Below are 27,812 nucleotides of genomic sequence, written 5' to 3'. Positions count from 1 at the left end.
TTCCCTGCCCCCAAAGCACAGTGGTAATTTTATTAAGACAGGAATAAGTTTAAATATGCGAGAGGAGCTGATGCTGAAATATGAAGGAGAAATGCAAATTTCAGGGAAATACTATATTGTTGAAAAAGTCTATAACGTGTAAGGCTAGGGTGAGGCATTTGTATTTATTACTAGACATAGAAACTTACTTTCCTAGCATTCTATTTCCTTAAAAGGAGGAGAAATCAGCTACGTGACAACTGCTCCTTTTTACAAATGACAGTTACTTCATATTTTGATTTCTAACTTTATTTTGGTCCCCAAATTAACATTTTTTTAGTGTTTCTTTCTGTTCTGCTCCTCTGACCTAGCCTGGAAAATTTGAAGAACATTTATTTCTTTTGTTTTTCCACTCTAATAAGGCTTTAAAAAATTTTTTCTTAAACTCAAAATATAAAAATAATGTTTTCAAGATGCATGTATTGAGATTCTCATTTGCAACGAGATGACAGAATTAGAATTCATAGTTAGGGCAATGTAACTTTTTTTTTCAAGTTGTTTACATTAGAAATTACCTATGATTTATCACTTATGGAAGACTTATAAATTTATACACTGTGTGTTTTATGGCTTAGACGCAGGCATGCATGACTCCTTGCTAACAAACACAGTTCTTGACAATGACACTTGAGTCTAGAACTCAGAGCCTCATCCAATGCGCCAAGTGTTTGAGCTCAAATCGGCGTCACCTTAGAGGTGTGGGGGGTTAGTGCAGCTTCCAAGGGCTGTTTTGTTTCCATCCATAGTCTGTGTTCTGTGACAGTTTGATGCCCACGAGCTTATGTGGGATGTTTTGTTATTCAGTGTGCGCTTTACAAAAGCCAGTCTCACTAAACATATGTAGGAGAGAAAAAAATGCAAATCTCACCAAATAGCTGTTTGACAGCAAATGAATATAGTGCAACAAAACTTCAGTATCGTATCTGTTTTGGTGTTATAATCCTGAAGCAATTCAGAAATAAATTTTGGCAGGTAAAGAAATCATATACTGATTTCTGGAACATGGCATAGTGCAAATGAGAAACAGAAATATAATCTTCAACACTATGTAACAATATATTTGCAATGTCCTATAGAGAATCCAAAATAAAATAGCTTTCCTTTCTAAGATTAGTTTTTATAATATATCCCTAAGCAGATCTTTGAAAAATGTATATACATTATTTCAAGCCAGCTCCTCTTTACGGGGATTTTATTTTTTCCAATATGAAGTGTTCTATAACCCAGTGAGCTAATGCGAGAGAGAGACAGAAAGCACAAGAGACAGAGGACAGGAGCACGAAGGCAGAGGTGTGGGGGTGCAGAGGGAGAGGGAGAGAGAGTCCCAAGCAGACTCTCTGCTGAGTGCAGAGCGTGATGCAGGGCTCAGTCTCACAACCCTGACATCACGACCTGAGCTGAAACCAAGAGTAGGACCCTTAACCAACTGAGCCACCCCGGTGCACCCTGCCCCCGCCAGTGAGCTAATTCTTTTTTTTTTTTTTTTTTAAGATTTTATTTATTTATTTGACAGAGAGAGACAGCCAGCGAGAGGGGGAATACAAGCAGGGGGAGTGGGAGAGGAAGAAGCAGGCTCCCAGCAGAGGAGCCTGATGTGGGGCTCGATCCCAGACCGCCAGGATCACACCCTGAGCCGAAGGCAGACGCTTAACGACTGCGCTACCCAGGCGCCCCAGTGAGCTAATTCTTAAATGCATACTACATGTCAGGCACTGTTTTCAGCTTGTATGTATTTTATTTCATTTAATGTTTACAACAACCTTATGAAGTAGGGATTCTTATTATTATAATTTGATATATGAGGAATTTGAGGACGTTAAGTAGCCTGTTGAAAGTCAAGCAGTGATGATGAGGACAAGACTTGAACTCAGGTAGTCTGACTTCCAAGCCACCATATTAAGTCACTACACTCTACTCCATGGATTCAGACCAGAGCTAGATACATGAAAAAAATATATACAATTTTATTGAAGCATTTCCTCCATCTGAAATAGTTAAGGCTTAAAAATAAAAGACTTTCCTTAACAAAGAATCATCATCTGGAGGAAATTTTGATATTTATAAAAACCAAACCTTCCAAATTACTAAAATGTCTGACAGTTTTCTGGAAATAAAGTTTGCTAGAAGGGACAGAGCTTGTTCGACACCAAGGCTACCACGAAAGCATAACAAGTTTCATCTATTTTGGCCACGATGACAGAATATTATGCCACCATATCATACGAATAACCTCAAAGGATGTCAGGAAACTGTAGGGATCATATACCAGAAGGTGATTCGAGCATTTGGGCCTTTCTTCAGAGCCTTGACATAAGTCGGGGAGATCCAGAAGACCACTACTAATCCAGAAGATCCACTTGTGAACTGGATCTTAAAGGACCCCCAAACTTACCATTCTATGGAAAGTTCCATTAAGTCTAGCCTCCCCCTGGGGAATCTCATCCACGTAAATCTTAGGACTCAGGGTCTGGCTGATTTTCTTATTGGAAGGCACCTGGGGAATTTGGAACTGGAGCAGGTTTTCTGAGGTGCCTGAATCACGGACTTTTAGTACTAGACAGGACCTTGGGAATCAGCTTGTCTAACTTCATCATTTTGCCAATGAGGAAACCAAAAAGCAGAGTTTAAAGCTTTGGATGATGTCACAGAACCTGCCAGTGATAAAATCGCAAAGAAAAGCAGGCTGTCTGGCTCTTAGTTCGGAGATTTTACTTGGCTGACTTGGCCTTCATACCCATCATAGCCCCTGGCCTTTCAGATCTGTGGACATGGGCCTGTGGCACTTCTTTCTCTGTCCTTTATCAGGCAGCTGGCTGAGAGGGCCTCCCTGACTCATAGCTCTGTGGCTCGGTGACTGAATTATCAACATCCTGCGGAACAGCATACAACTAAAACACAACATCGACTATGATGTACAGTACTGCCGCATATCATCTCAACGTTCCTGTACCTTCTGGAACACCGGAGAATATTGTTTATGGTTAAACAAGTCTATAACCATAATCTTATTTTTACCCATCTCTTTAAGAAGCATGGACGGAGAAAAACAGGATATGAAATAAGTTTTCACTGTTTACCTTACTCTCAATTTAAACGTAGGTTCTGGGGAAATAGTCTATTCCCAGGGATGGTCTCCAATGAGTCCTACTTGTAAGGGAGGAAAAGGAGACCGACTGAGAAGCTTCCAGGATCCCAAGGACGAAGCTGCAAATTCACTCTAGTTAGTCCCCAGCTAGCGCAGGGGTGGGGTCCCACAGAGAGAGCGACCTACCAGGAGCAGCTGCAGCAACAGCACCAGCAGAAGCAACACGTGTTGTTGGGTCTCTGGTTTCCAGGCCCTTGAGACACAGCAGGCGTTCCTTCATTTTGCGACTGCTGTCTTTTTCGCATTTCAGCTACTTTCGTACCCAACTGGCTGAGAAGAGAGAAAACAGAAGGTATGAAAAAATTAAAAGAAAGGCACGTTGCCACTGCTGAAGGGAACAGAATTGGGATGGGAGATAAATGAAGATTAAAAAAAATGAGTAGCTTGAGCAGTCATATTAAAAATTCTCAAGAAAAAATTTTTAGGAGACTATCTTAAAAACTTGAGGGACAAACTTCTACTGCTATCTGCTACATAAAATGATCATAACGACGTTGCCACGTAATCAAAGTCAAGCCCGCAGGTACATGAGACAAGATTTGAACATTTATGTTTACCTTCTGTCTTTACTCAAGAATGGTTTCATCTGCTTTCCTTGGCGAACACCTTTAAATGACTGTAGTGGGGGGTCCATAACCTGTTTCTCCCTGGTGTTTACATACAGTGAGGTTCACCGAATTTTACAAATCAGCTTGCAGGGTTTCTAACTTTGTAACATTGTGAGGAAGACCAAGTTTGTTTCTGGTGTTCTCTCAGCTTCTTATAAGACATTGCACCTCCTTCTTGCTAAGTCTGACTCACCCTCCAGGGGCCAAATCTTGATCACATTGGCAAAGTGCCATTTTCTCTGCTGGGAGTCCCTGTTGCAAAGGTAACACGTCCCTTCCCTCCACCACCCCAGATTCATTTTCACTCAGTAGATAATTGTGGAAAGATAAAAAGTCATCAAATCCAGGGACATTACTTTGGTGGAATGTCAGTATCACGGCAAATGAGAAAAATATTGGGGACCAGGATGCACTGCCTGTGACCTTACGAAGCAGGCCAGCTGAGTTGTCACCTATTGATAGGTGACCTAGGACTTTGCTGAGGATAAAAAAAAAATAAAGCTGTGTTTGAGTAGAATAAGGTCAAATATAGCACGACCTCATAGAAAAAGAAATGAAACCTACTGCATGATGTTTTTCATAAATACGCAATATAAGTAAATCATATACATACAATGTCATGTGTGACTGAGAGCAATACTTATTAAAACCATAATGTACTTTGGGTTATTTTGGTATTGTGAGCTCATGCTTTAAAAATTACGTTTCAAGCACTGATTTTTTTTTTAAATTGGAGAACAAAATATGTATTAAATTTTTTTTCTGTGTTCACATAAGGGAAGTAGTTAAAGAATTTTCATGGGCCAATGCTTATATATTCTTGTAGCATTTCTAGTTAAAAGGTTATCAGTTATATAATCTACTTCAGTCAGAAGAAAACAAAGTCAGAGGGAAGGACTGAAATATAAGAAATAATTAAGTGCCGAAATTGATAAAATATGATGTTGGACTTAATTAACGACTGGCTAAAGTAAAATCCCATGATTCTCTGTTTAGAACAGTCTAGAAATAAATTTAAGACTGCATAAATTAGGGAAATGGAAGGGTTGCCCTTCCTTCCACTAACACTGTTTTTATATGTATCACAATGTCCCCAGATTGTTCAATCTAAGAGAACTTTTATCAAAATCTCCACGCCACACAGGACCTGTGACACAGTGATCACTCCATCCTCTCTGAAATGCTTTCTTCTCCTGCCTTCCTGGGCACCATACTCACCTGTTCGCTTTCTATCTCATGAGTCACTTCTCAGTCTATTTTATTCTTTCCTTTTCACCTCTCTCACCTCCAAATTTTGGTTGGCCACAATACTCTGTCCCTAGAACTCTTCTCTGCCATTTTCTTTGATGACCTCATTGAGACTTTTACCGGACCTACCTGTTTCCTGTTCAGAGTTCTCAAATTTACAAGTCCAGTAAAGATGATTTTCCCAAATTCAGGACTCATCTATCTAACTACCTACCTGATATCTCCCCCCTTGGCTTTCTCAACTTGCCATCTCAGACACATGTTGCAATCTGGCACTCTTCCCTCCTCCACCAACCTGTTCCTCCCACAATTCTTCCACTTTCCATGAAAAGCCTTATCTAATTATTCAGGCCAAGCGGGGAAAAAAAGCAAAAACCTGTGGAATCATCCCGGACTCTTCTCTTTCATTCAGAACTCACAACAGCAGATCAGCAAATGCAAGTCCTCTTTACTGTTCCCTTCCACTCCCTTCTGTTTTCACTACTCCTCACCTCATCTCCTCTCTTCCTATTCCATTCTGTTCTAGTTTCAACACAGCAGCCAAAGTGATTCTATTAAAACATAAGTAGAGGACTTCAGCAAAGATTCTTCCACCCAAATTCACTCTAAATCTTCCAGCAGCTTCACATTTTACTCAGAGTCAAAGCCAACGTTTTTGCAATCTTGTCCTTCATCACTTCTCTGAATGCATGTCCTTTTCTCTCCTTCTCATGTACTCTGTTTAACCACAATGGCCTCCTTCCTGTTCCTCAACCATGCCTGGTACAATCATGTGTCAGGGCCTTTGCACTGGCTGTTCTCCACTCAGTGCTTGACTTTATCCTTACTCATATGTTACATTCTCAGTAGAACCTTCCCTGCTATCTTATTTAAAATCACACCTCCCGGGGTGCCTGGGTGGCACAGTGGTTAAGCGTCTGCCTTCGGCTCAGGGTGTGATCCAGGCGTTATGGGATCGAGCCCCACATCAGGCTCCTCCGCTATGAGCCTGCTTCTTCCTCTCCCACTCCCCCTGCTTGTGTTCCCTCTCTCGCTGGCTGTCTCTATCTCTGTCGAATAAATAAATAAAATCTTAAAAAAAAAAAAAATCACACCTCCCTTACTCCACCCCAAGTGTAACCTATCCACCCTTGTTTGTCTAACCAACTAGAAAATAAGTTCCACGAAGGTAGAGAATTTTGTCTATTTCACTCATTGTAGCGATGCCTGGTACACAGTAGATAACACAAAAATGTTTGTTGAGTGGTGAATTTTACAAGCAACTTCATTAATGACAAGAAAAGGACAATAAACTCTATCACACCCAACACTGAAAATTATTAATTTCCTAGCCAATGCAATAAAACAAGAAAAAGTAAACAAGGGTTGGAAAGGAAAACACAAATTTTAAAATTTACGAGTGATATGGTTGTCTACAAAGAAATTCCAAGAGACTCAATGAAGTTATCAGAGATAGTTCATGAAGGATACCAGGTCAAGCTTAAAAAAAATCAATATATTTCTAATATACTACCAATAACTAATTAGAATATATCAAAGAAAGAAAGGCATCATTCAAATGAATAACAAAAATGAAAAAAACAACTGGCAATATTTCTAACAAAAGTTGTGCAAGAGCTTTTTGAAAATATTAAAAAACTTTATCAAAAAATACAAAATAAACCTGGATAGAGACAGGTTATTTTCTCAAGTGGGAAAATGGGATAGCTTCAAAATGCTAACTGTCCCAAATTATTCTATAAACTCAATATGACTGCAGTAAAAATTCTAATTGAATCATTAATGGAACTCAACAAAAGGATTCCGGAGTCTATGTCGAAGAACAAAAGGGCAGAAATAAACCAAGGTATTTCTGACAACAAGAACAAGTAGGGATATCATATCACTAATATGAAACAATAATGACAGTATGTCATAACTGGTACGGAAATACGTAAGTAAATCAGTGGGAAGGAATTTGTAAAGAGCTGAGACACAGACACAGGCATATATGTAATCATGGCTTAAATTAGAGGACACTTCCATTATCATTCAAAAGAAATTTAATACCTGGTATTGATACAATTTGATATAAACATGAAAAAAAATTACCTCTCTAAGCTATAACACACACACGTGAATAAACTTCAGACGAATTAGGGATAGATGTTACAATTATAAAACTCTGACAAGAAAATACAGAAAAATGCTTTTATAGTTTCAGGGCAGGAAAAGGATTTCTTATGAGACTAAGCCAACAAGGAAAATATTACTTTCGATATAGTCTAATTTATCAAAAACCTTTGAACAAATAAGGATAACATAAATAAAGTGAAAAATGAGAACAGGACTAGAAGATACAAAGGATTATTATCTGTAACATAGGAGTAAAACATCACAATTGAAAAATACAAATAACCTAAAGAAAAACGAGCAAAGGAGATGTGCGGGCAGTTTATAGAAGAGGAAAATATAAATGCCCAAATTAGATTAATAAATGCTCAAAGCGAGTAATCAGAGAAATTCAAGTAAAACAATTATTCCATAACCAATTTCCCCACAGTTAAAAAGTCACAGGGCACCAATTTTGAGAGAGGATGTGGGTAAACAAAAAGCTCTCATACAATCATTTTGAAGAATAATATTGGCTACAAAAAATGCAGCTAACAAATTTCACTCTCATATTTACACACTGGAGACACTTTCACATGTGCATACAAAGACATTAATGACAGTATTTTTAATAACTTCCATGGGAAACAATCCATATTTTCATCTTTCCAGGAATGAGTAAAAATGGGGATCTCCTTATATGATGATACATAAAACAACACTTAAAACAAATTAACTTAGATCTATAGGAGTCAACGGGGAGATCGTAAAATAACATTGAATGGAAAATATTAAATATAGCCTGTATTATTAACATAATTTTCATACGTACACAAAACAACGCCTTTTATTTATTTCCGGATAATATATATAGTAAAGCAATAAAAGCATGAAGTAGATCCATGACTTTGGATGCTTCTGGGGGATAATGATGGGAATGTGACTGGAAGAGAAGGGATTTTTAACTTTGTCTGATCATTTCTTCTACAAAGACCTGAAGCAATAACAAAATCTTAATATTTGTTTAATTGGTGTATTGCCCACAGGAGTATCGGTTTTATTATCTTTTGGACTTATCTACATTTTTTTCTTCAGGAACCCCCCCCCCCACACACACACACAGTACAGCTTTATACCAGACAGAAGTCCTTAGGTAAGGAAGGACTGCAACTTTCCCAGAAGTTCGCAGAAAGATTCAATCACCTTCTTGAGAATTGAATACCTTCATTTTCTCACTGTTAAATATCCAATTTTGGAAAATTCATACAGAAATGCCATGTTGGGCGCAATGTTGTGGTTTGAAACCATGGAAAAGGAGTTCAAATATTATGTTAGATTTTCAGGACTTTTCACTGTGGTCTAAGTCCTTTGGCTCATTAGAAAAAAAAAAATCACAGGCGAATGCCTTCTTTGTGCTTTTCTGAGGTAACTGTGTGTGTTGTGTCATAAACATTTTCCTTCTGGCAAAAAAAAAAAAAAAATTACTCCTCACTGATTTCTCTTGTATAAGTACCCATACCATTTGGAGCAGGCTGCTTCTATTTTTCTGACTGATCGGTGTGTGTCCCTGAATACCAGAAGTTCGGTATTTATGTTCAGTATACATCAACTGTGTTTGGAGTCTACTCTACACTCCTGGGCTGCCTGGCATACAACTCCATGTAAGAAAAGCAGTCTGTTGTCATATTTTGCTATATAGCTGCACACTCCGAAGAATTACACACACAGCAGAGGAGGAAAACGATCTAGAAAGCTACTGAGGGACAGCACTCTCTCTGGGTGAATAGTGGCTATTTACATACTGGAATCCTTACTTGCATAGTGGTACCAATGATAATTCACAGGGGTTTATCTGTAAATACAGAAGGGAAAATCTGGGGGCACCTGGGTCGCGCAGTGGTTAAGCGTCTGCCTTCGGCTCAGGGCGTGATCCCGGCGTTCTGGGTTCGAGCCCCACATCAGGCTCCTCCGCTAAGAGCCTGCTTCTTCCTCTCCCACTCCCCCTGCTTGTGTTCCCTCTCTCGCTGGCTGTCTCTGTCAAATAAATAAATAAAATCTTTAAAAAAAAAAAAAAAAGAAGGGAAAATCTGCATAACTGTTATGTTTTCTTTGCTAGAGTTAACGGATTCTAGTTTTAAGCAAAACAAATTTTCTTAATGTCATAAAGGAAAAGAGAAAAAAAGAAGTTTTGCAAAAGGATGCATAACCAAGGACTAAAACTCAGTTTTGAATAGGTGGAGGCCAATTCTTTTTTCCTCCACTCAAACTCCCTAGAGAGACAGACTGTCAAGAAACTATTTAATTTCACAGGGTAGAGGAGAATGAGGCAGTGAAACTGGTTTCTCCTTTGCAGAGAAGCACATGCCTGTGCACAAAATGAGGACTTCAGACTCTGAGCTGTGTGGACCTGGAAGGAAGGGCCCATGACCCACGGGCACAGCAGGGCTGGGAGCATGAACAATGGCATCCCACACTGCTCCTCTCACACTGGCCACCTTGGAAAACACTTCATTTAGATCTTATAGCAAGGTGCTGGGGAAGCTGTTACGGAATAAAGATTAATCCTTGAGCATCATCATTTCCCCCTCAAAGCTTTGGCAAATTTACTAGCGAGGTAAACCCATAAATCTGAGGTAGTGAGGAGGGAGGACTTTTTTCGTGTTTGGGGGCATTACTTCTATTTCCAAGAAGTAAGAAGGACATTTGATATCATTTGCACCTGAGCATAATTTTACTCCATGTTGCTTTTTCCCCTTTTCTGGGATCACATGCAATGATCAAAACCATCTTTACACAACAAAAGTAAAAATCAACAAGTGGGACTACATCTAACTATAAGAGCTTCTGCACAGCAACAGAAAAAATCACCAAAATGAAAAGGCAACCTACAGAACGGGAGAAAATATTTGCAAACCATGTATCTGGTAAAGGGCTTAATTTCCAAAATATATAAAGATCTCATGTAACTCAATAACAAAAAATAACAATCCAATAAAAAATGGGCGAAGGAACTGAATAGGCATTTTTCCAAAGATGACACTCAAATGGCCAGCAGGTATATGAAAAGATATTCAACATCACTAATTATCAGGGAAATGCACATCTAAACCACAAGGGGATATCACTTCACACCTGTTAGATTGTCTATTAGCAAAAAGTCAAGAAACAACAAGTATTGTTGAGGATGTGGAGAAAAGGGAATAGTCATGCACTGTTGGTGGGAATATAAATTGATTTAGCCACTACGGAAAACAGTATGGAGGTTCTTCAAAAGATTAAAAATAGAATTACCATCTGATCCAGCAATCCCACTTCTGGATATATGTCCAAAGTAAATAAAAACAGGATATAGAAAAGATACCTGATCTCCCATGTTCACTGTAGTTGCATTATTCATGCTACCCAAGATATGGAAACCAACCTAAGTGTTTATCAACAGATCATGGATAAAGAAGATGTACACATATATATGTAAAAGGGAATATAACAACATTCCATTCATATATATTCCATACATATATATGTATATATGTGTGTAAAACAGAATATAATTCAGCCGTGAGAAGAAGGAAATCTTGCCATTTGTAACTACACGGATGGATCTTGAGGGCCGTATGCTAAGTGAGATAAGGCGGACAGAGGAAGACAAATATTGCATGCTGCCACTTTTATGTGGAATCTAAAAAGACTGAACTTGCAGAAACAGAGTAGGACGGTGGTTCAGGGGCTGGTGGTGGAGGAACTGGGGAGATGCTAGTCAAAGGGTACAACTTGCAGGTAGAACATGAGGAAGTTCTAGAGATCATAGCATTGTGCCTATAGTTAACAATACGGTAGTATTATATACTTCAGAATTGCTAAGAGACTAGACCTTAAATATTCTCACCACATAGAAAAAATGATAATTATGTGACATGATGGAGGTGTTAGCTAATGCTACAATCATACTGTAATATATAAATGTACCAAGTCAACACCTGTACGCTTTACACTTACACAATGTTACATGTCAATTATATCACAACTGAAAAAATGTCTTTACAGTTTGAGCAATGAACAAAATAAAATAAGATGAAATTTAAGAAGATAAATATAAGGGTATGAGCTTGGATTTAAAAAAAACTTTATGAGGATGGGAGAAACATGGCGTATAAGGAGCATATGAAAAATTCTAGGTGACTTACTGGACAATAAATTCAGTATTAGTAGTACCATGTAAACAAAATAGTTAATGAAAAGTTAGAATGCATTAATAGAAGCATGTTTTCTAAAACATGGTTTCTAAAGCTGGTGATGGGTCTTCTCTGGGCTGGTTTAATGGTTATGTTTAATTCCGGTCACCACAAGTTAAGAAAGAAATTGAAATATGATCAGAAGACTAGAAGGAGGAGAATAAAAAAAAACCCTTAAAATGTCTCATAAGAATACTACTTTTAGAACAAAGGTGTTTGCTCTAATGAAGAAAAGACAGACAATCCAAATCATACTTTTCTAATACTTGAAGTGATGTCATATAGGAGAGAATATAGATCTGCTTCATAAGATCCCAAATGTTAGAAGATGGACTGACGAATGGAAGCAATTCAAATTCTTGCTTCCATCTATGGAGAGTCTGTCTGATACTCAGAGGAGAGCTTCATTTACCTTTGACGCTGGTATCAAGCCAAGTATTCTTGAGCATTTAAATAAAGGCTCGACAACCCTGTGAAGGAGGCTGATGTACAGAGACCTCAATTTTCCATGGATGGTTAGACTGAGAAAATATCTTTTTTTATTTATTTACTTATTTATTTTAGGAGGCTTCATGCCCAGCGTGGAGCCCAACACGGGGCTTGAACTCACAACCCTGAGATCAAGACCTGAACTGAGATCAAGAGTCAGACACTTAACCGACTGAACCACCCAGGCACCTGAGACTGAGAAAATATCTTAGTTCTGAGGTTACTGTTCTGGGAATGGGCTGCCCAAGCTAACTACTCTCTTCAAAATACAGTTGGGAGGGAGAGGAGAACCCCCGCTTTTATCAGTTTCTTCACTCTTATAGATCACATTAGTTCTTGAGCATTGACTAATGTTATTCTTCATCTCTTTTGTTTATATATTGTTTCCCAACAGAATTGTGAAACTCATAAGAGGAAGGAGAGAAAGAAAAAAATATATCTCATATATATTGGTTTTCCTGGAATCTAGCAGTAATTTCTGTCAATAGTAGATGCATAATAAATATTGAATATTGTGACAGTGAATATGACAGATTCCTCAGATTATTAAAAAAAGTCTACTTTCCCAAGGCAGAGATTTCAAATTTTTACATACAATTCTTATAGCTCTAAGACATACTGTCAAGTTTGAACAGTGCTCTTTATCCTTTCCCAAACTGTCCCTTTGGGATTGATAATAATAGAACACCTCAGGACATCAGTATCGCTGTAAAGGTCAAATGGACTGAATATGTAAAATGTTTGGAACAAATCTTGACACATAGAGTAGGCACCAATAAGTGACAGCCCTCTCAAGATAGCACTGGAGGGAACTGTTACTAATGTTGCCAGAAAGCTGGTGTGGTACAATGCTTCGAGGCTACAGATGTTGAAGATTCCCATCACTATCTTTTTGCTGAGAGATCATTTCTTACAGGGTGGGTTGTCAAGTTCTTGTATCCATTGGGCAGAATCTCCCTATCTCAGGGATCTACACAAAGGCTTACTCAGTGAAGAAAGAAGACTAAGAGTTTGGTTTTTCATTTCACCACTAACACTGTAATTTTTATCACATGTAAATGAACTGAGTCTCCAGTGACTCATGGTACCCACAATCAACTCCTTATCCAACAATCACACTTCATTATAATTGCAGCCATCTTCTCATGTTTAGTGAAAGCATTCGGTTTTGCCATATAGCTGTTGATTCAGTGTTGAGCCCCAAAAAGGTATCTGCTAAATAAGCCAAATTTGTGAGGCCTCCTTTAGCACTGGGGTGGACAAGGAAGAGGTTCACTATGTACAGATATGTATTCCTGGTCGTGATGGATTTTCCCTGTGAAGGAAACAACTCACTCCTCAATTTAAAATTTCTGAGAACTACTCTGCTTCACCTGAGCCAGCACTTATCCACGTGACGGAGCGAGCTTTCAACGTCATTTCCTGTCTCAGACATGTTTATCTAAAAAGAGTTGTATCCAAACTACTTTTCGCCTTTTGGGGGGTCTAGGAGGCTATTTTTGTGTGTGTGCTGTTTTCAAAAACACCATTTTTATGATTACATTAAACCTACAAGGAATTCGAGAAGTAATCTCTGTGCACACAGAGTGAATACTCCTAAGACTGTGATTCTGGTCCATACTTGGGGTGGTGAGGTCGGACTGCATCAGTGACTATGTCCAGGTGTTTCTTTCCTGGGGGATACATAGAGCTTGCTAAACTGTCACATTGTGTTGAGTCTGCAATTCTGTCTTCATGTTGATGATATTTTCATATGTATTTATAGGTATGTAAATACATGTAAGACTAAATAGAGTCACTGCTGTGCCTTCCTTTACCTTTAAAGTATAGAATCAGATCGGTGTCAGTCCCTCCTCTTGCTCTACCTCCCGAGCATCTATTGGACAGATCTAAAAGCATTATTTGCCAGGGCTATTTGATAAGGCCACTCCCACAGCATCAATGCTAGTTTCTGTCCTCAGAAGATTCAGCCATTTTTATTCCACGGAACATCACAACTTCTACTCACGCCTATGATTCTGCTCTTCTATCAACTTTCCATTTTCTTCTTTTGACTATGTATTTTCGAGTGTAGTCGCTGGGAGGAGGACAGACCTGGACTAGAAGTGCAGGGGTCTGCCTTGTCTTGGCCAGGGGGCAGTGAGTCAGTTACTTAACCTCTGCCGCTGTTCGTAAAATGGGGAAATGGTATTTACTTCACTCAGCAGTTGTGGGGAGGGGAAAGCCTATTTATTGTGATTACGATCACTAACCTTAGCAGTGTGCTAAGTGAACAGCCTCTAATCTGTAGTCACAATCACAATACTTGTTTTTACGACTCCTAGACAACTTCCATCTTCACGTTTACATGAAGATTTTTCTTCAAAATGTTAAGATGGGTTTTTAAATATAACTGCAAGGGTGACTGATGGACTTGGTAATTGCTAAGGTTCTCATCTGAGGAGTTAAAATCCAGTTAAAAAACCATTCACAGTGTGGTCTATGGATCAGCAGAAGCACACCCCCCGGGAGGTTGTTAGAAACGAGGATCTCAAGCCCCACCTCAGACTTAACTGGATCTGATTTTACATTTTAACAAGATTCCCTGATGATCCACGGAGCCAGTAAGGCCTGAGCAGCGCTGGTTCAGGCCAAGCTAAGTTGTGAACTTGAGGCAGTGTGATCGGTGGGCAGAGGAGACACATCCGCGGGTCAGAAAGACATGGTCTAGTCTAGTTAAACACGAAGAGGGAGGAAAAACCACAAAAAGCTGGTTGAAATACTACCCCTTCAATGTTCATCCCACTTACCATCCCCTCTGTCTTCTACCCTTTGGGTCGAAGTAGGCGCTACCCTCTCAGTGTGGACCCAGTACTGTGCACCTACCACTCTGAGTTGTAAGTTGCGGGCAAGCCTGTTACATTACTGGACTCTGACACCCTCAAGACCCTCACTCTTTTTTGGTATCACTAGCACCAGAGGCGCTTTATCCTGGCGTCTCTGCCAGACCAGCAGAGGGGAAAGTAAATAGCAATGCTCGACCTTCTTTCATCTGCAATTTCATACTGTTTTATACTTTTGCCATTTGTGAGTTTTTCCTACAAGAGCACGAGCCCTTTGAGGGCAGAGGCTGGGCCATTCATCTTGGTAATTTTGATACACGTAACAGAGTAATGATGAGTCTCAGTTAAGCTCCCACTGAGATGTCAAATTTTGTGAGATGGGGCAGGTATTCCAGTCCACGTAGAACCATCTCTCTGCTTTGGTCAGAGGAAATGAGTTAATTCAATGAGGGGAACTGTCTCTCATAAACTTTATCCCATTTTTCTCTTCTTTAAATGTTGGTATCTACTACTGTTTGTGTATTTTGGAATCTAATATAAGCCAGTATTTAATTTTACACATAAATTAAAAAATCAGTGATTTCAATGTTAACATCGTGAACATGATAGTGGTGAAAAGCACCGTATTTTCCGGGAACGTCATCACGTATGAATAAGCTTGAGGACCAGTGAGCTCAGTCAGTGCGTGTTAAAGAAGTGAAACAAGACAAAGAAAAGGTGTCTTTCTAGCATAGATGAGTAGACAGGTTCCCCAACAGAGGTCAGATTTGCTCAGTTAATACGAAGAAGGTGGTCACTCAATTACTTAGCAACAGCAGAAAGGCTAAACTACCAATACTGATGGAGTAGAGCTTTAAAACCCCCCTCGCTACCTGACTTACTCAGGCTTGGCTTTAGTTTAGAACAGCGGCATTAGCTTAGGGTGAATGTTAAAGAAATGGGGCCAGATCTTTGCCGTAAACACTGTGTGGTGACAATGAGAATCCTTAGCGTGGCCCTGTTGCCTTCAGGGTGCCATTCTTCAAAACACCACTGATTAATATGGAATCATCCTGTGTTGACTTAGGGATGTAGTGACAGCACTTTCATCTATGTGATATTCATTTCGGGAATCACTGAATTGCTTTTCAGAGAGCAGACGTGCTTATTACTTCAACTCACATAAAACAGATAAGCAAGTTAAGGGGCACCTGGGTGGCTCTCAGGCTCAGGTCCTGATCTCAGGGTCCTGGGATGGAGCCCCGTGTGCTGGGCTCCCTGCTCATCGGGAAGTCTGCTTCTCTCTCTCCCTTTGCCCCTCCCCCTGCTCACTCACACGTGCTCTCTCTCTCAATTACATAAATAAAATCTTTAAAAAAACATAAGCAAGTTAACATAAGGAAAGGAAAAAATGACAAACCGTAAACAGAAAAAAAGATCAGTAGAGAAAACAAAATCACATTTGAAAAGGGTATGCCAGAGACTGTTTCTCCTAATAGCAATTATTCATATAATTATTTAAGATGGTTACACAAACAGGGATGATTGCTATGGAAATTCAATACAGAGCGATGTCTATAGAAACACATTAAATGGGAATAAAGGGAAGCATCGCCAGACGAGAACTAAAACACAAACTATATCCTGTTTATGCTTGTGTTTAACATAATGTCTCCATACGCGATTCGAATCTTTCTCCACCACCAAGCCAATGTAGGTTACCTCTGAGTCTCTCTTGTGCTTCCTAATACTTTCTATATTGAAGAACAGCTTAACTCGGCCACCTCCTCAGATATATTCAGCATATGAGGTAATATACTGTCTATTCTTTCCAAAGCTACATTCCATATATATTGTCTCACACTAATAGACATCTATAAAAAAAAAGAACATTTAAAGATACAATCCAGTAACCAGGAAACTTTTTCAAAAGCCAGCATGTGTCCTACCCAAGGTAAAAATTCACTGAAGAGGATTTAGGGTGACCTTTCCCTATAGCACGTTATTAGGTCTGTTTAATCAAGACACTTCCCTTCACTCTGCTTTCAATATACGCATTTTCAGAAAAAAGGGGCCTGTTTGAAAATGTATACCACCTCACCTCAATTTTCTTGATTTGTTTTCACCACACTTCAGGAAGTCCACAAGTGATGGAATCAATTCAGTCAGCACTCTTCACTCATACAGCAAAACATTTCTACTCATCCCAGGAAGAGTGGGCAGCAGGCGCTAGAAAAGCTAAGCGTGATGAGGGAATAAAGGCCGTCCCGAAGCCCCTGACACAGCTCTTCCCAACCTCCCACTAAGTACCCTCTAAAGTACAGAAAAGGGAAAAGAAGTAAAGTGGCAGGTTTTATTTTTTTTTTGCGGGGGGGGATGGGGAAGCAAAATTATTTTCCATCCTCATATATTCACAAAAGAGCACTGGTAATGAGAGGAACTCCATTGGTTTGGTTTTTAGCAAAGAATAACTCTGGGGGAAGAAGTAGATATTAGCAGTAATATCCAGAACATAATCAGGTAAAACGGACGTGGTAGACATCTATTTCAAAGTTTCAGGGCTGTTGTAAAGATATTAAATGGTAACTCCATACAAAGAAATACGTCTATATACACATATATGGTACTGTATGTATATATTTATACATGTATGTACATACATAGGTGTATGGTATACATGTGGTTTATATGGTATGTGTGTGTATGTATGTGTGGAGCGAGAGAGAGAAACTAAGCACAGTCTTGGGCACATACAAGTACTCAATTATCATTAGCTATTCACGCCGCCATGACACTGTCATAATTCCTACTTCATCTCTGACCCTTTGCCATCCCACTCTCACACTACTGGTAGTGAAGGACTAGGGTGTTATTTTGTTTTGTTTTGTTTCTTTTAATGTTAACAGAGGTTACTCCATCCTTCCCTCCCTCCCTCTTTCCTTCCTTCCTTTTAAGTAAGCTCTAGGTTCCACGTGGGGCTTGTGCTGACAACCCCAAGATCAAGATTCGCTTGCTCCACCAACTCAGCCAGCTAGGTGCCCTTGTTTTGTTTTTTGTTTTTAAATTTATTTTTTTATAATAATTTTTTATTATATTATGTTAGTCACCATGTAAAGTTCCATGATTCATTACTTGCGTCTAACACCCAGTGCACCATGCAATACGTGCCCTCCTTACTACCCATCAGCCACGGAGCAATACTTTGGTCAAACACAATAAAAAGAAATAATAAAATGGGGGGGGGATGCAATATAAAGCACCAATTAGTTTTTACTACTCGATTTCATAGACATAAAATTACTCTGTCAAATTTGCTCTAAACATTCCTAAAAGCTTACTCTCGATTTCATTATTTACTTTGTTATGGACCAATAACAAACGTTTTGCAAACCAGCCCAGGAATCATATGCGATCACACAATGAGCAGCAATGTTCTAATACCTAATTGTCTGGACCCGATGTCAGAACTAGCATTGTTAGGGAGAATATACTCTACTGCAGTAGTTGAAAATTTCAAATTAAAGCTCTCTTACTCTGTGAGCAAGTTACCTAACCGTTTTGAGCTCTAGGTCATGCAACTATGAAGTCAGGATAATAACATTACTAATAATTCACCAAACTGTGTGAGATTCAATGAAAAGATCCTTGTAATAAGCACAGTGCTGGGCACACGGTGAGCTCTCAATTTATGGTAATTACACTGATTTGTATGCTTTTGTCCTTTCTATAAGAATGTTTTGAAAGAAGGGTACTGTCGAATTACTATATGTATCTTCAGTATCTAAGGCAGAGCCCTACTGTCATTAGCTGCTCAGTTAATGCTCATGGTAATGATTTGTCATGTAGGAATAGAAACATTAGTAAACTTAGGAGAGCGTAAACAATTCACATGCTGTTACATTGCTCTATTCCACATAATTCATAAGCCATGAATATCCTAAAAAAATAAACACACTGCAGTTATTATAGGTCTCAGCAAAAGTCACCCTCATGAAATAGGGCTTCTGACATTGTGTTACTGAGTTAGAGAGAAATGGATCATACAATTAAATAGAAGTGGGATGCAGATAATTATTTAAAAACATTTTTCAGACAATTCTTTTTTGAGAGCAGTTTTAGGTTTACAACAGAAGTGAGAGGGAGGTACAGAGATTTCCCATATACCCCCCACAGGCATATCTTCCCCACTATCATCATTCACCAGAATGATGAACTTCCACGGACAGATTATAATCACCCCAAGTCCACCGTTTACCTTAGGGTTCACTCTAAGTGTTGAAGATTTCATGGCTCTGGACAAATGGGTCATGACATATAGCCATCGTTGTAATAGCGTAAGAGAACTTTCATCACCCTAAAAATCCTCTGTGCTTTGCTTATTCATTCCTCACCTCGGTCCCCACCTCTGGCGACCACTCATCTTTTCACGGTCCCCACAGTTCTGCCTCTTGCAGAATGGTGTCTAGGGCAAACCGTACAGTAAGTAACCATTCCAGATTGGCTTCTTTCACTTAGAGATACGTATCTGAGGTCCCTCCCTGTCTTTTCATGGCTGCATAGCTCATTTCTTTTTAGAGCTGAATAATATTCCACTGTCTGGATGTATCACAGTTTATTTATACATTCATCTACTGAAGGACATCTCCCGTTGCTTCCAAGTTTTGACAACTATGAATAAAGCTACTATAAACATCGTGTGCAGGTTTTTATGTCAATATAAGTTTTTAGCTCCTTTGGGCAGATACCAAGGAGTGCGACTGCTGAATCATATGGTAAGAATATGTTAGTTTTGTCAGAAGCTGCCAAACTGTCTTCCAAAGTGGCTGTGCCATTACACACTCAACCAGATCTTTATTTTTTTATGTTTTGAGCAGTTTTTACATAGGTTCTCATGCAGCCCTCCAAACAAACCTGTGAGGTAGATATTGCCACTTTATAATACAGGGAAACTGAAACCAGAGGGATTAGTCCCTGGTATCCAGCTAACACCCAGTACAGGTTTAAACTTAAGCCTGCCTACCTCCAGAGTCTATGATCCTTCTTTCTTTTTTAATAATTCCTAGGCATTGTGCCCTAGCACAGATTTCTAGGGCAAAGCTCTGATAGGATCCAAGAAGTGATCAGAGCCTGAAGTAACAGCCCTCATGTAAATCTCTCTGCCAGGCAATGGGCATATCCCAGATGCTCCGGAAAGGCTGGGTAGCTCAGTCCCTCCATGATGCGTGACTTTGTCAATCTCTTGTGATTGTCTACACTTCTGTTTGTTTCCACAGGAACTTGAAATCATCAAATTATTCTACTCTGGGAAGAAGCCTATAAAAGTCAGCATGTATTTAAATACCTGTTGGAAACGCTTGTTCCTTACAGAAATAAATTTATAATACTTGGTGTTGATTTCATATGAAGTGTGAAATATCTGATACAAAATTAAAAATATGAAGATCGTGATTTGCAATTGAAGGTTTACAAATCCAGAAAATCAATGAACATGCACACATTCAATTCCTATTCTGTACAGCTCATGTAAGTCTAAAGATGGTGTCCTGTCTTTCATTGTAATGGCCCATCAGTCTTCATTAAGTTGGTGTGCAGTGGAAGTTCGTAGGTTGGTTTGAAGTAAAAGGGCATCCCCTTCACTGTAAATACATCTCCTGAGGGCCTTCTAAAATATTTCAGAGGGGCGCCTGGGTGGCTCAGTTGGTTAAGCGTCTGCTTTTGGCTCAGGTCATGATCCTAGAGCCCCGCATCTGGCCCCCTGCTTCTCCCTCTCCCTCCGACTCTCCCCCCTGCTTGTGCTCTTTCTCTTCTCTCTCTCAAATAAAATCTTAAAATAAATAAATAAAATATTTCAGAAAACAACGTAAATGTTATTTCACTACAATTACCATAAGGAAAGGTATCACTCATCTCCCGTGCAATCATTGATTCTGCTCCACCCTCTCTTCCAGTTCTCTTCCTCTTCAAGCCCTGCCAGAAGAGGCAGTTCCTAGCTTTTTATCCAAACAGGCTTGTTCCACTTGAGATAGTGTTATTAGCATCTGCTACTTTTCCAGCCTTATCGTGAGGTGCCACAGCCATGCCTGCGACAGTTAGGCTATTCTGTGAAATTTTCATAGAGGGTTTAGCAGTCAGGGTCCCAGGAGGTAACTGATGGTGCAGTCATGTTTAAAGAGAGTGTGGGGGAAAAAAAGAGGTAGGGAAATCCCAAGGGACAAGGCAGTAGCCTGGAGAACAGGTGCTAAATATGGGTATTATAAGTGACATTATGGTTCCTAGTCATGCAGGTATAAGGAGAGAAAATGGTTATGAGGAGATTGGGGCAGAAAGGGTTATGTGGGGAGAGGCCTTCTAACCAAGGCTGTGATCTGAGGTAGATCAAGAGAAACAGGCAGATCAAGGGACTGTGCATGAAGTAAATATCCCAACCATCCCCTTTGCCTTCTCTTTGACCTCCTGGCATGCTCCACATTGGCCAAACCCTTCAATGTAGGCCATACTGATCAGTCTCCTGGGACACAGGAGGCTGGAGAAGAGAGGAGAATATTCTAGAAGGACAAATGGTGGCTATCCACCATCGATGGCTGCACCGTTGGCCCACGTTCATGTGCATTCTGTGTTCTCACTGACTGATGACAAAATGTACTGAAAGGGGTTCAGTTCAATGATCCTTACTGAATGTTGCTAAGTATGTCATCCAGACCTAAAATAAGGCAGAAATGAAATTCAGACCTACCTCAAGAGGTGAGTTAGAATTCAGACAGATTTTAAGACTACTAGGAAAAGTGTTTCTTGTCACTCTTGAAATATAAAAAGAAAATTTTTTACCAACATTTAAAACAATTCTTGAGGAGGAAATGAGCCTTACTATTCCTAAGAAAAGAGCTATCCCTATTTGTGATACAAATTTACACAATCTTCCATTTCCAAAGCTGATAGTGTTTTCTGTGGCCTGTTGGATAACAGCAGACTGTTGGCTGTTCATTTACACACCGGTTGGCACAACCCAAAGTCAGCAGTGGTCTGTTCATCCAAGTCAGTGTTTCTGAGTTTTAAAAGGCAGACAAAATTGATTCCACCTGAGGAGTATTCCTCCTAATAATCCATACCCTTCATTTTGTTTGGCTCTTCCTCCCTTGTTTTAACCAGTCACATAAAATAGGTTATATAGAATACTATTCATTCTCAACAGCTTCCTCCCTACCCAGGTCCCTGTCAAAGCAGAATGGACGTCAGAAATATTTGGAACTCTCTAGTTAACACATTGAAATGACTATGGAGTAAGATGGAAAAAAAAAAAAAAAAGCGTTTCCTTAATTCTGTAATTAGCAGGAAAAAGGCTGCCATCCCAGCCGCCAGGTATACAAATATTACAAACAGGATACAGTTTATTAGAAATTCCTCCTTAGCCTTAGTAAATTGGATGTTGTATGCAATCCACAGTCTCACCAATAATTGGGTTGGTGATTTTTTAAAAAGGATTTTTGTATGTACAGCAGTCCATGGTTGGTATCCAAGATAGATTGTTTATTGGTTGGTTGATTGTTTGACTTTCATATGGAAACCTCAGTTTGGGAAAGGAAGTAAAATCCATTCTTTGAGTTTTCCTTTTAAAGTACACTATTAAGAGGAAAGAAGCCTGAGGAGGCAGGGGCCATCATCCACTTCTGTGTTAGTGCAATTCAGCATGAAACAATGACCTGTCCTGCCCTGGGTGCTGATCAGAATAGAGACCAAAATTGGGCTGATTATTTCAACAACATGAATTTACAAAATGTTGAATAAGTAACAATATAAATAAATTAATTCCTACATTTTATTCTGTGCTGTATTTAAAAAATTATTTGCATAGTTCAAGAAAACAAAAAAAATGTACATAGTTCAAATTAGGTAACCTAGCTTTAAATAAACCAAAAATAATTTGTTTCCTTGTTTTGCAAAATTCCATTCTTCTTTGTCATTCACAGGTAAACCTAGTTCAATATTGATACTACTATTTATAGACCAAAAAAATGGAAATTTATGCAGAATAAAAGTGAAAAGGGTTCTTTTAAGTGGTGTTATAAGAAATGAAGTTATTTAGAAAGAGATGTTCATTCACTCTTCCAACTATATACCAGAATATACTCTAAGTATATTCCAGACATAGATGCAAACATTGAAAATATACAAGTATTACAAGACAATATGGATGAATTCCTTTATAATCTGGGAAAGGGAAAATCTTGCAAACCATGATCAAATTTTAGAAAAAAATAAAAGACTTTACATGGCAAGAAACAAAACAAAACAAAAATAACACCACCATAACCATAATCAATAGACGAATGCTAAACTGGAAGAATTTTTTTTTTTTAATTTATAGCTTAGAGGGTTAATTTCCATAAGAAGAAGCAACGACAACTTGTAAATATGGGTATTATAAGTGACATTATGGTTCCTAGTCATGCCAAGAGGTGTGAAGACTCTCAGAGAGTATTTGGTCTGGGCATGGTTATAATTTGCCCATCTAAAGAGCTCTTTTAAACAGAAGAAAAGACCAAAAACCTAATAAAAAGTGGACAAAAGATGTATATAGATGGCTCACTAGAAAGAAGTGTATAATTGTACTTTAATGTGAGAAAACATAAGTAAATACAAATTATATTACATTGATATACCACTATTCAAATATCAGATTTATGAATCAAAAGCTTGACAACATATCCTGTCAGAAAGCTGTAAAGAGCGACTTTCCATAAGCTGCTGGAGGGAAAACAAAATGGTTCAGCCATTATGGAGGGAAATTTGGCAATATCTAACAAAAGTACATATGTATTTGCCCTTTGATCTAGCCAAGCTCACTTCCAAGAATCTACCATGAAGATTCATCTCTGTAAATATGAAACCACACGTGCACATGGCATACATTAAAACATAATTTACAGTAATAAAAGACTGGAAATGACCAAAACGTCCCTGAATGTGGGGGTTGGTGAACTGACATAATTCAAGTCAACAAAGAAAGAGAGAAGACAAATTACCAATATCAAGAATGAAAAAAAGGGATATCATGACAGATCCTATAGACAGTTTGTTTTTTTTTAAAGATTTTATTTATTTGACAGGGAGAAAGACAGCCAGTTAGAAAGGGAGCACAAGCAGGGGGAGTGGGAGAAGAAGAAGCAGGTTCCCAGCGGAGGAGCCTGATGTGGGGCTTGATCCCAGGACTCCGGGATCACGCCCTGAGCCGAAGGCAGGCGCTTAACGACTGAGCCACCCAGGCGCCCCAGATCCTATAGGTATTAAAAGAATAAGGGAATTCCATCAACAACTTTATGCCAATGATGGACAGTTTAGATCAAATGGACTGATTCCTGGAAAGACATGAGAACAAGAAGCAGAAAATCTAAACATCCCTGTAATTATGAAAGCAGAGAATTCATAACTTCAAAACTTCTCCCCAAAATAAGGCCCAAATAGTTGCTTAATCCACTCACATATTTAAAGAAGGAATTTTGTTTTCTTCTGTGAATGGTAGTTGGACTTTGTTCTGGCAGGCCAGTAAGCTGCTTGCAGATTGGCACAATCCATTGAAGACCCCTTTGAAAGCTTTGCTAGTGGGTCTAGAAGAGTCCTTACTCCAAGCGCAGTTCAGCTCTCCTACTAAGGCCTGACCCCACCAGGGTCCCCACTAGATGCGCCAGCTGATTACTGTGGACTATCCTCTACTCTGGCTGGTTGGAGCTTGAGTGGCCTCCTGCCTGACTGTAAACCCTGGGAGCTGTTTCTTGCTACGTTTGCCTCCTTCTTGCTTGATTTTGTAGAATTTTACCTTAGGCATTCACGGCCTAGTTCCCCACAAAAACTCAAGAGGACCCTACGCAGATTTCTGAAGCTTTTTAGCTGAAAACTTCCCTCTCTCTAGACTCTCCCCTATAAATTCCCTACAAATAGATGACTATATCTCTAATTAAATGTTTTATCTGACTTCCGAGGGTGAGGAAATATTTCGTCTTATTTACAATGAATCAATGAATGTCTCAGGAAGCTAAGAAAGCTAGTTTTCTTCCTCAGTTTTTAGGGCATAGATTAAAGAGTAGTTATCATAGCTTTCATCACAGATTTTTAAAACATGTCTCTTTTTTAAAATGCTGAAATAGGTTAGGGCCTATGGTATAGTCAGATTTATGGGAGACAAACATCTTCTAGTTTCTTTTAAATTTTTAACTAATGGATCATTCCTACAGGCAAGCTTACAGAAGAAAAAGCTGGCAGAGTGGTGAGTCTGTTTTTATGGAAATAAGGTCATTAGTACTAATCTTTGATGGACACAACTAATTAATTCTTGGACAATACTAATGGGGGAGGACAGAAGGAGAAACAAACAAGAAACAAAACCAGTAAATATTACTCTAGGGCTAGATTTTGGAATTGAAATGTAAGAACTGCTGCAACAGAAATTAAATTTAAACCCAAAAGAGCCACGTTTTAACAACAAAAAAAACCCCTAAAGATTTTTAAGCTAAAACTGTCAGATCAGAAGTTAAAACGTCTTGCATTTGTTAATGCTGCAAACTTTCAAATGGCATGCTTTTCTCAAGGAGACAATGTTAGTTTTACCAAAAAACTGTAATATCAAAAACTGTAATAATAATAGCTTTCTAGATTAAGAGGTTATTTTTAAAGACACATACACACACATGCAAATACTGAGAATATCACTGCAAACCTCATTATCATGAAGTAGGCATGTTGTTAGTATCGATGTAGAACATTCAGGCATGATGTATGATCTTGGGTTGTGAGAATAGTGATGAATAACTCATTGGAATTTAGATGAATGACTGATCTGCTTATTCATAAGAGGGAAGAGATTGCCACATTGCAGAGAACTGGTCTTCTGACATGTAAGGAGGTAGAAGGATTTGGCTATTCGAGGATGGGAGTAGCAGAGGCTGTCATCCAGCATGGAGCTTTATCAATGCTGAACAGAAGTAGCAATGGTATCTTCTCTACAGATGGCTCCACTGGGCCTTGTTCCCGGACATTTAGCTACAGAGCTTCTCACTGGCCCTCTTAGAACTCTGTGAGCTACTTAAAAGCCCTGAGCGAATTTGTTTTCTGTTTTATTGTAGTGTGGATTCTGTTTCCGATAGACACTGAAATCAAGATAACTTACTGAACTTAAGTACATGGGCATCAATGACAATAAAAAAATTATCACATATATGGTCTAGGGCACCAGACTGATTGGAAGGGGTGAGGTACAAAGGAGAGGCAAGGCAAGGGAGGCAAGCAGCTTCAACATCTCTTTCCAAAGTGTGGTTGTAAAGGAGAGAGCAATGGTAGAGAATAGCTGGAAAGGATATAGATTCAAGGGAAGAAATTTTTTTATTTTTAGATTTTTTTTTTTTTTATTCGACAGAGACAGAGACAGCCAGTGAGAGAGGGAACACAAGCAGGGGGAGCGGGAGAGGAAGAAGCAGGCTCCTAGCAGAGGAGCCTGATGTGGGGCTCGATCCCATAACGCCGGGATCACGCCCTGAGCCGAAGGCAGACGCTCAACCGCTGTGCCACCCAGGCGCCCCACAAATTTTTTTATTTTTAAAGATGGAAGTGATTTAAGGTTTCTGAGAAGACTGGATGGTGATATAAGGGAAAGGTGGAGCCTGTCTTCGCTTAGCTGGAAACTGTGCCTCCTTTAATGTAAAAGAAGGTTACGTAGGTAGTAACTGAACAGCTTCTTTGACTCCAGAGTGACTGGAAATATACAAATATTTGCTCTGGAAGTGCCTTACTCGGGGAAGTAAGGAACGGAGAAGGAACTGAGAAGAAGGAACAGGAAGAAGGAACGGAGAAATGCCATAGGATATTCCAAATAGTGCAAACAGAGCAGTCACATTCATTAAGGAATATAGAAAGAGAGTCAAAATCGTAGGTGTGTTACATTTAACTGAACACCTCTGTATGCTATTTCTTCACTTATATTTATGAAGAAGATAACTATGTTATAAAAATTTAGGTAACAGAGAAAGAAAAAAGTCAATGCATAGGCCTCAGAGTTTCACAAAGCTTTTAAAGTTTTTTTTTAAATGTACGCTCAGTCTTCTTTGTGTATGTATTTTTACACAGTTGAAATACAGTGTCTCTGCAGATGGTATAGGGCATACTGTTTGTTTCACTCACGTTTCCATCGCACACAGTATTCACAGGCATCTGTTAATAGCATAATTTTTAATTGCCATAATTTACCTAGCCTTTTCTCTAGACCTAACCTCAGTCACTGCATCAATTTGAATTACAGCTCTGCAAAGGAACTCAGGGATTATCAGTGCCACATCCTTCCTACAGAGGAGAAAACCAAGATGCAAAACAGCTGAGTAAATCTCATCAGGGTCATACAGCAGACGAGCAGCAAGGTCAAGACCGGACCCTGAGGCCATAACATGGACAGCAGGCTAGCAGAACTGATTGGAACTATAAGCCTCTAGCTCAGCGCTTCTCAAAATCATGGTCTAAAATGTGTATTACTGGTCCACACTGAGATCAGGGGTTTGCAAAAGAATAAGGAAAACAGTGTACTACTTTCTATTCTGTGACTGATCAGTAGCGATCAGCTCACATACCAGCATCGGTCCGCAGATGATGCTTTGAGTAGTACAGCTCTAATTGAAAGAAAAATCACTCACAAAATGCCTGGTTCTCTCTGTAACCATCAATGGCATTAGTAAATAATATGCTGGAGTCTCACAGCCACAATTATTCATTATTCTTACAATTTCTTCCTTAACAAAATCAAGTAAGTGCCCAAGACATTGACTTTTGAAAAAAAGCACGCACACCGAATCTGCAAATATGAGCATAATACATTTACTGTGCAGGTTTACATGGTTTTATTTAGCCTGATCAATTGTACTGTTTGATAATTCAGCACAGTTCCTGGGATCCATGTTCGCCTGTCTTGGTCTAAGAGACACGACCTTCAACCCCTGAAGGATAATTATATCCCTGCTAACTCACAGCCTTTAGTCGTTCCTGACCACTACACTAAAATAGTTGTTTCAGGAATTCTTTTATGGATTGAACACACAAAATGTACCATGGCAAAAGTATCCTGTTGCTCCCCACCCCCACTCTCCAAAAGGAGAAAATAACTGTATTTATATACATATGACAGCAT

At 39.1% G+C, this 27,812-nt stretch overlaps 1 protein-coding gene across 2 annotated transcripts in view; it reads right to left on the bottom strand.

Moving 5' to 3' along the window:
• RGS17 (regulator of G protein signaling 17) overlaps positions 1-27,812 on the bottom strand; it is an 85,923-nt gene that overhangs the window by 24,488 nt on the left and 33,623 nt on the right. Inside the window, exons 2-3 of one of the 2 annotated variants that reach the window (XM_057310939.1) lie at positions 9,016-9,165; positions 3,311-3,454 (exon numbers count right to left, since the gene is read on the bottom strand). In XM_057310939.1, the coding sequence (XP_057166922.1) occupies positions 3,311-3,429 (119 nt within the window). In that variant the 5' untranslated portion in view covers positions 3,430-3,454; positions 9,016-9,165. The remainder of the gene's footprint in view (positions 1-3,310; positions 3,455-9,015; positions 9,166-27,812) is intronic. The other variant, XM_026505101.4, reaches the window with a different exon arrangement.

Source organism: Ursus arctos, unplaced genomic scaffold, assembly GCF_023065955.2.
Source record: "Ursus arctos isolate Adak ecotype North America unplaced genomic scaffold, UrsArc2.0 scaffold_13, whole genome shotgun sequence".
Classification (NCBI taxonomy): Eukaryota; Metazoa; Chordata; class Mammalia; order Carnivora; family Ursidae; genus Ursus; species Ursus arctos.
The sequence above is the reverse complement of the archived record's forward strand: the minus strand, read 5'-3'. Positions and strand labels throughout refer to the sequence as shown.